The sequence below is a fragment of the Peromyscus californicus genome, unplaced genomic scaffold, assembly GCF_007827085.1.
Source record: "Peromyscus californicus insignis strain IS unplaced genomic scaffold, ASM782708v3 Scaffold_19__1_contigs__length_69161282, whole genome shotgun sequence".
Classification (NCBI taxonomy): domain Eukaryota; kingdom Metazoa; phylum Chordata; class Mammalia; order Rodentia; family Cricetidae; genus Peromyscus; species Peromyscus californicus.
The window spans coordinates 6,729,150-6,741,633 of NW_026294491.1; the positions used below are offsets into that span (position 1 = coordinate 6,729,150).

The 12,484-nt window shown below is 45.3% G+C and overlaps 1 protein-coding gene across 2 annotated transcripts in view; it reads left to right on the forward strand.

The window, feature by feature from the left end:
• The first annotated feature begins 1,247 nt into the window (after window positions 1–1,247).
• The window catches only part of Zfand3 (zinc finger AN1-type containing 3), a 247,060-nt gene continuing 235,823 nt past the window's right edge, over window positions 1,248–12,484 (forward strand). The window contains exon 1 of one of the 2 annotated variants that reach the window (XM_052744490.1): window positions 1,248–1,406. In XM_052744490.1, coding sequence (XP_052600450.1) covers window positions 1,336–1,406 — 71 coding nt within the window. In that variant the 5' untranslated portion in view covers window positions 1,248–1,335. The remainder of the gene's footprint in view (window positions 1,407–12,484) is intronic. The other variant, XM_052744489.1, reaches the window with a different exon arrangement.

Genomic DNA, 12,484 nt, shown 5'->3' on the forward strand with positions numbered 1-12,484 from the left:
CATATCTGCCCCAGGGAGAAGGAAGGTTTTCCAAATCAAGACATTGGGGTGGACTTTGGGACTCTGAGATGGAGGACATCAGCAGTGTGAAACACTTTCCCACGTTCCCTCTGCCCTGGACTTGCTTTTGAGAAAGGTAGTATACATTTTTCATGAATTCATTGATGCTGGTGGGGGGGAGCAGTTTTCCGGGTAGAACTGGAAGAGTAGGTTGGGAGTGGGGGAGGAATGGGAAAGGAGATTCTCTGACGGCTGGCAGTTTGGGGAGAAACGCTTCCCAGCATCGATCAGGAGCGCGAGCAGAGGCCTTGAAGACCCAGCCGAGCAGCAGTGGACACTGGACACCCAGGCGACTTCCGGGTTTGGAAAACGCTCCACCCTCCTCGGGGTTCGCCCCGGAGGTCTCCAGGCGCATGCGCCGTCGCTCTGGGACCGACCCAACTTACCCTAAACAACTAATTTGCTCCCTTGCCCGCTCGGGGTGTACCATTGGTTTTACTGGGGGGGGGGGGGAGGCCACGCTCCCCACGGGGGACTCTGGAGCCCGTTCCCCTTCCTCAGATAGGAGAGTGAAAGCTAGCTCTCGCTTTTAAAAGTTCCGGCAAGACGGAGGTCTGAGGAGCCGCTCGCTCGAGGAAGCCGGCCGAGCGCGCACCGCCCAGCCCCGCGCCTCGGAGGCGCTGAACAAAGTGGCACGCCCCGATCCCAGCTGATCCGCTGGGCTCCGGCGGCCGCTCCACCCCCCCCCTCCCCGGGCGAGACCATCGCGCCGCCTCGGGAGGGGTGTCCGCCGAGGGGAGGGGGCGGAGCGGCCATTGTCCGGTCAGCACAGCCTGGGGGGGGAGGGGAGGGAATTACGGAGCGAGCGCGGGGGGGGGGGGACCCGGGGCGTCACAGCCGGCCGCTGCGACTCCACAGCCGGCGGGGGCCTCGGGTTCTCCCCCACCCAGTCCCGAGCCCGCCAGCTCCGCCGCACGGAACAGCGCTGTGGCTGGGGAGCGGCGGAGAGAGCGGCGGAGGGCGCCGGGTCTCCCTCGCCCGCACGGCCCAGCTCCTCCTCCTCCTCCGCAGCTCCCCTCCCTCTCCTCGCCGCGCCCCCCCCCCCTCTCCTCAGGCCGAGTGGTGCCGCCCGCCTCCAGCTGACCGGCCTGGAATCCCGGCTCCGAGCCCCGGACTCGCGCCCGCCTGCGCGCCCGCTCCCTCCCCCTACCCCCGGCCCGCGCCCCCCGCCGCCGCCGCTGCCGCCGCCGCCGCCGCCGCTTCCTTCGAGCGGGGCCCAGGCCCAGCCGCCGCCGCCACCGCCGTCGCCTCCGAGCTCCGCCGCCGCCGAGCACCATGGGAGACGCCGGGAGCGAGCGTAGCAAAGCGCCCAGCCTGCCGCCTCGCTGTCCCTGCGGCTTCTGGGGGTGAGTGTGGGGGCTGGGGCGCGGGCGCGGGCCTCGGGGTGGGGTGGGGGGACCCGAGGGAGGCCGGGGCCCCGGGGAAGCTGGGCCGCGGAAGCCGGGCCTCGGGGGAGCGGGCGGGGACCGCGGCCTCGGCTTGGGGAGGGCTGCGGGCAGGGGACGCTGAGGGTGGGCTGTGGAGGAGGAGGAGGAGGAGGAGGAGGAGGAGGAGGAGGAGGAGGAGGAGGAGGAGGAGGAGGAGGCGGCGGCCGCCTGCCCGGGCCGCACTGCCCTCGGTGGGACTCGCGGGCCCGAGGCCGGCTTTGGGTGAGGGGCCACGGGCGAGGGGGAGGGATGAGGTGGCGGCGCTGGCACTTGGCGCTGGGGCAGGGCTGCCCCTTTCCCTTGGCCTGTGGAGGGAGGCCAGTCCGCCTCCCCCTCATCTCGGTATGAGTTGGTGCCCAGCCTCCAGGAGGGTATTTCCTCTGACTTTTTCACCTCCTCTCCTTCCCTGCTGCTCCCCGGGAGATTTGCCTCATCACTTCCTAAAGGATATCTCGGGCCCCGTTTGCTTGTAGGAAGCTGTTCGTTCACACGTCACACGTTTGAACAGATCCACAGTCCAGAATTCGGGCTTGGAGAGTAAACTCAATAGGATTTGTTGAGGGTCTCACTTTTAGCTAAAACACCAGTCAGGGAGTCTGTAAAAATTCCTTGTCCAAACAAAACAAAACAAAACAAAAAACAAAAAACAAAAACAACCCCCTACCCCCCAAACAAACACCCCCCCAACCCCTTCCACTAAACCGAACCCAAACCAGAAACTTCCCAACAGAACCTCAAGCCAGCCTGGCTTGTGGAATTGTGAGAGTCGGTTTCCTCATTGGCTCTCAAATTCCTCTTTCTCTATTAAAAAAAAAAAAGTTCACAGCACAGTGTACGATTAATTGCATACAGCACTAGGGTGGGTTGTTTGTGTATGTGAGACAGAGACAGACAGGTATGGGGACCCCCCCCCCACCCCCCTCCAGTTACAGTTTTAAGTTGTCCTTGGAACATTTTGGATTTTCTAGCTTGTCACCGAACAGGTGCTGTCACCATACCTCCTGACTAGTTCTGTGTAAGGAAACTGGAGACTTTAAAGAGCAGCTTTTTGTGCTTCGGGCTTTTTGTCTGTTTTAAAGATTGTGTTGGGACACTTTTTGAAGGAAATGGCTAGTGTGTACGCTAGGAATGGCCAATTTAGGAATTAAAGACACGCTTAAGAGTGAAGATGAGTAGGAAGTGGATTTTAAAGTAGATTTCTGTGGAAGTTCGCCACTAAGTGAATCCTCTTCAAAAAAATTCTCAGTGGAAGGACATTAGTCAAGAGTAAGTTGTAGCAGTATCAAAAATTATGAACATGTAAAAGTATTTTAGCTGTAGAGACTTCATTTTAATTTGATTTAAAACATTTAAAAAATTTATCTTGAACTTTGTCATAAAAATATTGCAAAAAACCAAAACAATCAAAAAAAAAACCACACACCAAAATTAAGCAGATCCAAAGACTCTACAGCTCAGTGAACATCTCTATAAAGTTAGAGTTGCAGGAATTGGGTTGTCTGTGAGATGCTGAAGTGTTTGCATGGACAGTTCAGCTCTCATAAGGAACCTTCCAAGGGAGGGACCATTATCTATTACTGGAGGGGGCAATCCACACAGGAGATGGGTAACTTGCCCCTTCGGGTATTGAGTACAGGGTGTGGTGGGTGAGTGCTTCAGAGTGCTTAGTGCCATCATATTATGACATCACTTTGGAAAAATCTACTGTTACAAGCCCTAGAGTGTAACTTACTGTGGGACATGTGACCTGAAGAAAGTTGCTCCCAGTAACTACCTCTGTAATGCTTAGAGTGTAGCAGAGGTCTGCTTCTGGACAACATGCCTTTATGTCCTTGGGACTAATATGATGAGTGAAAGGAATCCTTACTTTGATCAAGGCTTAGAAACTAGAGAAGTGGAATAGCTACTTGCCTTCAGCCAGCAGATTTTGAGTCAGGCTAAGACACTTTGGGAGTAGCAGACAGCAGAAGTCTTGAGCTAAAGCATCTAGGGTTTCTTTGTTGATTCCTTTAGTCTGGTCCCTTTGAACTTTGGTTTGCCTAACAGAAGTAGTGAGCTCAAAGCTAGTAAATTACCTAGTAACACTTTTTTTTTTGTTTTTCGAGACAGGGTTTTTCTGTGTAGTTTTGGTGCTTGTCCTGGATCTCGCTCTGTAGACCAGGCTGGCCTCGAACTCACAGAGATCGACCTGTGTCTGCCTCTCGAGTGCTGGGATTAAAGGCATGCACCACTACTGCCCAGCCTGGTAACACATCTTTAACAGGCCTTTTAAAAAGCTTTCCTAAGGTTGATTGTACACAGCTGTGTAGTTTGTGTTTCATGCCAAATAACAACCAAATTGTTTTCTTCATGTCATAGCTGATTTTAATAATTTTCATCATTGCATGGGCCATAATTACACTACTATGTTTATCAGGGAAACTTAGAATATATCCAACAGATATTTGAGTGCTTTTGATGGTGGTGGATGAGAGTCTTGTCACATCCACAGGGATATGAGGCAAAGACGTTGTTCAGTATAGTTGACTAGATTGTTGAGGGTGCTGTGAGAGGGGCAGCTGCCTCAGTAAGGTGGGGGCGGATGGAAGGGTCCTGGAGAAAGGGCCACTGCAGCAAGGATCTGTAAGAAGGGTAGAAGGTGGGAGGGGGGGGGGAGGGGGAGGAGGAGTGTTGGAGGCAAAGGGAACGGCATAGGTAAAGGCAGAAAGGGAGGGAGAGGTTGAGGAACTGAGTGGGCCCTGGCTAGAGTGTGAAGAGGAGTCAGCTGGGGACGAGGCTGAGGAGTTGAGGAAAGTGGTGGTAACAGCTCTGGGGGCAGTGCTGAGGCCTCTGCCCTCTTATCCTGAGTGCAGTGGGGGAGTCTGAGCTCAGAGGACTTTGAGCTTGGACTGAGGTGATGACCTTTGATAGGAAAGGTTATTGGTTGATCTTGAGAGTGGCTAGCTGTGTGGGTGTGAGTGTATGTTTGAATGAATGTGGTATATGTGTTTATGGAATGTTGCCAGACCTGGAGATACGGAACACCTGTCAGAAGTAGTAATCTGGTCTAGCCATGGCAGTGGCTTGAGTGTGTCTTGGCTGGGAAGAACACAGAAATGTGGATGGACTGAAAGTCATCAAGGAATATCTTTGTCTTTTCTCTTTATGAAAACAAAAAATATGTTCCTGAGAAATTTTGTGCAGCACTGCACTCTGGAAGCTGCAGGTCTTTAAAATCAGCCAGCCAGGGCCCACACCCAGGCATTTGCAGAGGAGCCTTCTCGGCAGAATTGTTCTGGCCCCACGAGAGTAAAGGGAGTTCCTTTAGAATTGCTGCTTTCTCCAGTGACTCAAGCGTCAGTATTCGCTGCTGAGCATTGTCTAGTCAGGACAGCAATCACAAGGGCTTGGCAAATCAGAGAGTTTAGAGCTCTTTCTTGTGGGCGCACAATAGAAAGGAGAATGCCAGGAGGAGCATCCAGTTCAAATGCGGTGGTGCTTAGAACAGGCCGTCTCCAGCTCTGCCTGTTGACTTGTGTCGTTGGGATGGGTAATTGGGGTAATTTATAGAGACTGTCTGCTCACTGGGAAACTTGCTGCCTTGGAGATTGTTGAAGATTGCTTTGTTTATAGAACTTGAAAGTTCTTTAAATAGGAGATACTGTGCCTTTTAGGATTAAAACAGTTTGTTCCCTGTAACTTGGACTTCAAAGTTTTAGTGAAATATGAACATTGTCTTGGTTCATTATAGACATTTTGTAATCAGCTAAAAAAGCACTTACTGATAGTTGCCATATCTGAAATAAAATTGTCAGTACCTTTCTGTAATGTGAATGTACTCGATTTCTTCCTTCTTTGTCTCTTTCCCCTCTTTCATTTCTCATGAGACAGGGTTTTACTGTGTAGCTCAGGCTAGCTTGGAACTCAGTGTAGCTCAGGTTGATCCAGACTTCACTCTCTAGGTGCTGTGTTTAGAGGTGTTTACCACTGGACTTAGCTTGAAAGTACTTTCAGACTATTTAGATACAAGTAGTATTAATGCATTTAAAATTGTTCATATGCTTCAAATTTACTGAGGTACAATTTTTTCATAAATATTTTAGAAAATTATTGAACAGATGGGTGTGCTGGCCCATGCCTTTAATCCCAGGGCTTGGGAGGTGTGGTAGGCAGTTCCGTGAGTTCAAGGTTAGACTGGTCTACATAGTAAGTTAAAGGCTAATTAGGGCTTCTCAGAACACACACACACACACACACACACACACACACACACACACACACACACAAACACAAACACAAACACAAATATATGTGTATAACACACACACATATAAAACAAGAATATACTGTATATATTCTGGGATAGTAGGCTAGTTAGAAGATCAGAGTATTTTACTTTTAGTATAACAATGCAGTTACTTATATTGACATTTTGTTTCCACAATTGACTCTGTCACAATGAACTATTATGGAAACTCTGAGAAGTACTATGTATTCAGTAAATAAATATTGCAGGGAAGCAGTTATAAAAATTTAGTCTGATATTTATAGAATAATGGTTTAAATATGAGGTTTAACTGTAAACTATTGATTATTTTGAAGATTATAAAAAAGCTTAGGTTGATGAGATGGTTTAGTGTATAAAGGCACTTGCTTGTACAGTTTGATAACTTGAATTCAATTCCTGTGACCCACAAGATGGAAGGAGAGAACTAACTCCTGCAACTTTTCTTCTGGCTTCCACATGTGTGTCATGACATGCATGTCATACATACACACAAATAAATATAATAAAAAACTTTAAAAAAATCATGAAAATGTGTATACATTTAAAAAAAGAGTATCTTTTATTTATTCTTTGACAATTTCATACACATATACAATGTGTGTTGACCACATGCCCAATTCACCCCTTCCACTCGCCCAGAATAACCCTCACCTCTGACATGCAGCCCCTCTCCTCACTATCATAGCTTCTTTGTTTTGGTAATCCACTGAATGCAATTACTGCTGCCTGCTGGAATGTTGACTGATCTTAATGGCTTTATTTTTGATTATCTGGTGCGTTTAACCATAGCTGCAGTGAGTTCATGAATGCAGTGAGTTCATGGCTCTGTCATGGTATTTCACAGGACTCCTCCCTATCCTCCAGCTCTTATACTCTTTCTGTCCTCCCTCTTCTGTCATGTTCCCTGTGCTTTGGGGTGTGTGTGTGTGTGTGGGGGGGGTGTTACAGATATCCCATTTAGGACTGAGTACTCAACAGTCATTCTTAGCACTTTGACTAGTTATGAATCTTTGTATTAACTGCTGCCTGCTCCAGAAGGAAGCTCCTGAAGTGTATGGCTGTAAACATATTATTTAGAAGACAGTTTGACAACATGTTAGATACTCAGTGACACCTGAGTCTATTAGAATATCTCTTTTCATCCTTTCTGAGTTGTGGTGTTTCTTGGAGCAGCGTCTAGATGATACCTGCTTTAAAAAAATGTTATTCTTATTTGTGTGTATGAATGTTTTCCCTGCATGTGTATCTGTACCATGTGCATGTAGTATCCTTGGAGGGACTGGAATTACAGATGGTTGTGAGCTCCAATGTGGGTGCTGGGGATTAAACTCAGGTCCTTTGGAAGATCAGCCAGTGCTCTTAACCATTGAACCATCACTCCTGGTTTCTGCTTTTTGATATAATCTACTAGTCCGTGTTCTTTGATTGGGAAATTGAGACCATTAACAGTTACCCCCTTTTATTTTTATTTGTTTTTTTTTTTGACAGAGTTTTTCTGTGTAAGCCCTGTCTGGCCTGGAACCCATTATGTAGCTACTGGGTCTCAACCCTTTGGGGTTGAATGACCCTTTCATTGTGGTTGCCTAATACCATCATAAAATACAACTATTTACATTACTATTTGTAACTAGCAAAATTATAGTTATGAAGTAGCAATGAAAATGATTTTATGGTTGGGGTCACCACACCATGAGGAACTGTGTTAAAGGGCAGTAGCATTAGGGAGGTTGAGAACCGCTGATGTAGACCATACTGGCGTTGAATTCACAGAGAGCCGCCTGCCTCTGCTGTGCAATTGTTCTGATTAAAGATGTGTATCAGCACAGTTAGCAATATTCAGAGTTATTATTGAAAATTCTGTATTGACTCCTGTCATTTGTTGAAAGTACTGTTTGGTTTTTTTCCTGCTCTTCATCTCTTAACTCTAGTGTGGTTTATTCTTTACCAGATGGATTTGTTTTTCTCTTCATTCTGAAAGATTCCGTCAAGTACTTTTTTTTTAGAACTTGCTTAGTAATTATAAATTCTTTTAGTCCTTTTTTTTATTGTGCAAAGTTTTTATTTTTCCTTCAGTTATGACAGACAGCTTTGCTGGGTATAGTAATGTTGTCTTTCAGAACTTGAAATATTTGTCCAAGTCCTTCTTGCTTTCAAGTTCCATTTGAATAATTCACTGTTCTGATGGGTACCACCTTATTTGTGACTTGGTGTTTCTGTCTTGCTGCTTTTAATCTACTTCCTTTGTTTTATATTTAGGGTTTTAATTGTAGCAGGAGGGATAGTTCTTTTCTGGTTGTATCTGTTTAGTGCCCCAATGTCTCTTTCCAAACTTAGAAAAATGTTCTATTATGATACTTTAAAAACATTCTTATGCCTTTTAAAAGATTTATTTTTAGCCGGGTGGTGGTGGCACATGCCTTTAATCCCAGCACTCGGGAGGCAGAGGCAGGCAGATCTCTGAGTTCGAGGCCAGCCTGGTCTACAGAGCAAGATCAGGAAAGACACAAAGCTACATAGAGAAACCCTGTCTCAGAAAAACCAAAAAAAAAAAAAAAGATTTATTTTTATTTATATGTGTGTGTATATGAACGTTTGCCATGTGTACCCTTTGAGGCCAGAAGAGTGTCTTGAATCCCCTGTAGTCAGAGTCATAGGTGAGTTACAATAAACTGCCAGACATGAGTTCTGTGAACTGAACTTAGGTCCTCTGGAATAGTCACTACTCTTAATTGGGGAGACATCTCTCCAATACTTTCTCTAGTTTTAGAACTGGATTTTTCTCCTTTTGTGCCTCTTATCCTTAGGTTTGGTTTTTTCAGAGTGTAGATGTAATTCTGAACTGTTTTATTAAATAAGAAACACAGAGCCAAGTGCAGAATTGAAAGCCCAGAGATCAGAGAGCAGTAGCCAAGAGCTAAGACCACCTTCTTACCAACTGCTACCTCTTCGTCCTTACCCTGAGAAAGAGACCTACTTCCTGTGTGTCTTTTTATTGACTTTCTGTTCTGCCTTCTCATTGGTTGTAAACCCAGCCACATGACCTCCTCATCACTGCCTGTCTATACAGACCTCCAGGTCTCTATGGTTGGTATTGAGATTAAAGGTGTGTGTGTGTCCATGCTGGCTGTATCCTTGAACACACAGAGATCTGCCTGTTATGCCATCGGGGATTAAGGGCGTGTGCTACCACTGCCAGGCTTCTGCTATGGCTTGCTATTAGCTCTGACCCCCAAGCATCTTTATTTATTAACATACAAATAAAATCACATTTCAGCACAAATAAAATATCACCATATCAGAGTGTTACGTATATCTTGGAATTCTCACTGGTACCTCATTAGTTTATTTTTGTCCTTGTTTGATCCTGTTTCTCTACCTTTTTTTCAAGCTCAGGAATTCTTTCCTTTTTTTGAGCCATTCTGTTGGTGAGACTTTGCACACAACTTTTTGACTTACTGTGTTTTCTTACTACAGGCTTTCAGATTGGTTTTTCTGAAGTGTTTCTTTATTCCTCTGTCATATATTACATCATTTTCCTTATTTCATTCAGTTGTTTGTGTTCTCAATCTAGAACTTATTTTCTTGGAGCATACTTATTATTTTTTAAATAGTTGTATAACTGTTTATTCTTTTTTTAATCTTAAATTTATTTCTTTATTTTACATCCTGTTTGCCATTCCCTTCCCTCCTCCCCTCCCAGTTCCTCTCCCACCTCGTCTCTGTATTTCTCCCCCCTTCCCCAATTCACTCCTCCTCCATTTCTGTTCAGAAAAGGGCAGGCTTCCCATGGATATCAACAAAACATGGCATATCAAAGTTGCAGTAAGACTAAGCACCTCCCCTTGTATTAAGGCTGGGCAAGACAACCCAGTATGAGGAATAGGGTTCCAAAGCCAGCCAGAGTTATAGACAGGCCCTGCTCCCATATATGCAAAAGGCCTAATCCGTCCCATGTAGGCTCCCTGGTTGTCCGTTCAGGCTCTCTGAGTTCCTATGAGCCCAGGTTAGTTGATTCTGTGGGTTTTCTTATGTGTTCTTGACCCTCTGGCTTCTACAATCCGTTCTCTCTTCAGCAGGATTCCCCGGATGTGGCCTGATGTTGGCCGTGGGTCTCCGCATCTGTTTCCATCAGTTGCTGAATCGAAGCCTCTAGATTGACAGTTGGACTAGGCACCAATGTATGAGTAGAGCAGAATCTCACTCGGCATCATTACATTGACATTTTTTCCCTCTAGTCGTGTTCGGTTTTATCCTGGGTCTCTGGGCTCTTCAGCCTCTGGGTCCTAGCTCTCCAGGCAGTGTCAGGGGTGGGCCTCAGACTGGACCAGTCATTGGTTGGCCACACCCCCTTACTCTCATTACTACTCTTACCCCAGCACATCCCATAGGCAGGACAGACTGTAGGTCAAAGGTTATGTGGCTGGGTTGGTATCCTAACCCTCCACTGGAAGTCTTGCTTGGTCACAGGAGATGGTCAGTTCAGGCTATATATCCACTATTGCTAGGAGACTTAACTGGGGTCATCCTTGTAGATTCCTGGGAGTTTCCCTTGCACCAGTTTCTATCTCACCCGGAAATGTTTCTATCTCATCCCTTTCAGTACTCTCCCCGACCTCCTGCCCACTGATCTCTCATGTTCTCATCCCCACCCACCCCCAAAATCTCTTCTATTTCCCCTTCCCAGGTGGATCTGAGTGTCCCTCCTTGAGCCCTCCTTGTTAACCTAGCCTCTGGGTCTGTGTTTTTTTTTTTTTTTTTTTTTTTTTTTTTGTTTTAATTCTCTGTGGGATTTCATTTAGTTCACTCTGACTAGATGCAATTACAATGAGATTAGTAGTTTTGAGACATGTCTTTTTTATTTGTGTGTGTGTGTTTATTATATTACTGTGTTGGGATTTACACATCTGGTGTTATTTCTTTACAATGGTTAATTATTATTATTATTATTTAACAGAATGTTCTTTTATTTTGGAGTGTTCCTGCAGAATTTGGATATGGTAGAGTTGAGTGTATAGTTCAGAAAATAGTTTGTTAGTGTAGGAGCTGCAGGTGCCTGATACAAATTTCGTAACTATTCCCTGATTATTTGATATTAACACTATGTAGATACCTACTGTCCAGTTAATAACAATGGCCCATTTTACCTCACTAATTGTTGGAGGATAAACAACCATGGATAATTCCATATGGAGTGTACTTGGATTTTAGTTAATAAGATTAGGAATGGGAGGGAAGTAGGGTGAGTAAGGATAAAGATTATGTAATAGATCAAATTTTTTTATAATTTATTTATTTTTATTTAATGTGCATTAGTGTATGTGTGTCTGTGTGAGGGTGTTGGGTACCCTAGAACAGGAGTTTCAGACAGCTGTGAGCTGCCATGTGGGTGCTGGAAATTGAACCTGGGTCCTCTGGAAGAGCAGTCAGTGCTCTTAACCGCTGAGCCACCTCTCCAGCCCCAATAGATCAACTTTGAACAGAAAAAAAAAAAAATCAAGATGGAGTTAGGAAGAAAAGATGAGATACTATTAGGGTCCACAGCAGTTAAATTGTTTAGAGGTACGGAAGGTTATAAGTATGAAGTTTTTAAAAGGAAGAGGGGTTAAGGATGAGAGGAAGAAGAAAAGAATGAGTGGGGAGCATATAGGGTGTTGCTGAAGAAAATAGTGAAGAATACCTTTGAATAAACTGCTAGAGAGACATACAAGAGTCCTAAAACCTGAGCAGCACAAAAACAAAAGCAGAGCCATCATGAGACATGTGCATGAGTGGAAATTAAATGATAGAAAATAAGAAATAAGAAGAATATTTGCAGAGGGAATTGCTGGCATCATTGTCCTGAGTTTTAAAAGGTGACATCTTGGTGCCCTCTGGCTTTAGTAGGTTTCAGGGTTGAGTTGTGAGCTAGTGATTTCTCAGACCCCGTTGTTCTCAGGGGTCTGGTGTGTGGGGGTGGTTGTTAAGTCCTTTCCTGGTAATTCCTTATGACATCATTCCACCTTGGCCTCCGTTGGTCGTCCAGGTCTTGTGTATGTGAGAAACAGCACTTCCTTTGCAGTTTCTGCTGTCCTCTTCATAGATACATTGCAAAAGGAAGTAGGCAATTTGTATTTCATTTTTGTGATTAGTTCTGGTGTGTGTTTTGTGTGTGAACTAGATGTGATAGGTTGTGGGTGTTTTTTAAGTGTAGTTAGGCAGATACTTACATTGAAATAATCTCAGAAAATAAATTCGGTTCTTTTATTTACTTATTTTTTGAGACAGGCTCTTACTAGATAGCTCTGTTTAGTCTCAGACTCAGAGGTCTGCCTGCCTCTGCCTCTTTGAGTGCTGTATTTAAAGGTGTGTGCTACCGTGTCCAGCCAAAAATGTTTTTGAAGTGGTTACTAATAGAAAGTAATTGAAACCTAATTTATTTTCTTCCTCTTATTTTAGTAATCAAAGATACTGTTAGCTTCAATAGAAAATAGAATATATATGTATATATGTGTTACATATGTGTTTGTATACACATTTATGTGTGTGTATATATTCTCCCTGCCCTGGTGCCCAGTCTTTTCAATTAACACCGCACCATCTCCATCACTATTGCTATGTGTCTAATCTGCTAATGTGCTTGCCTCCTAGTAGTAAAGGGGTGAGGGGGTGTCTTAGACTCCTCCTGCTTCGTTAGTCTTGGAATCACACTTAAATAATCTTAACCTGGGCTTTCAGGTTCGCATGGACATAG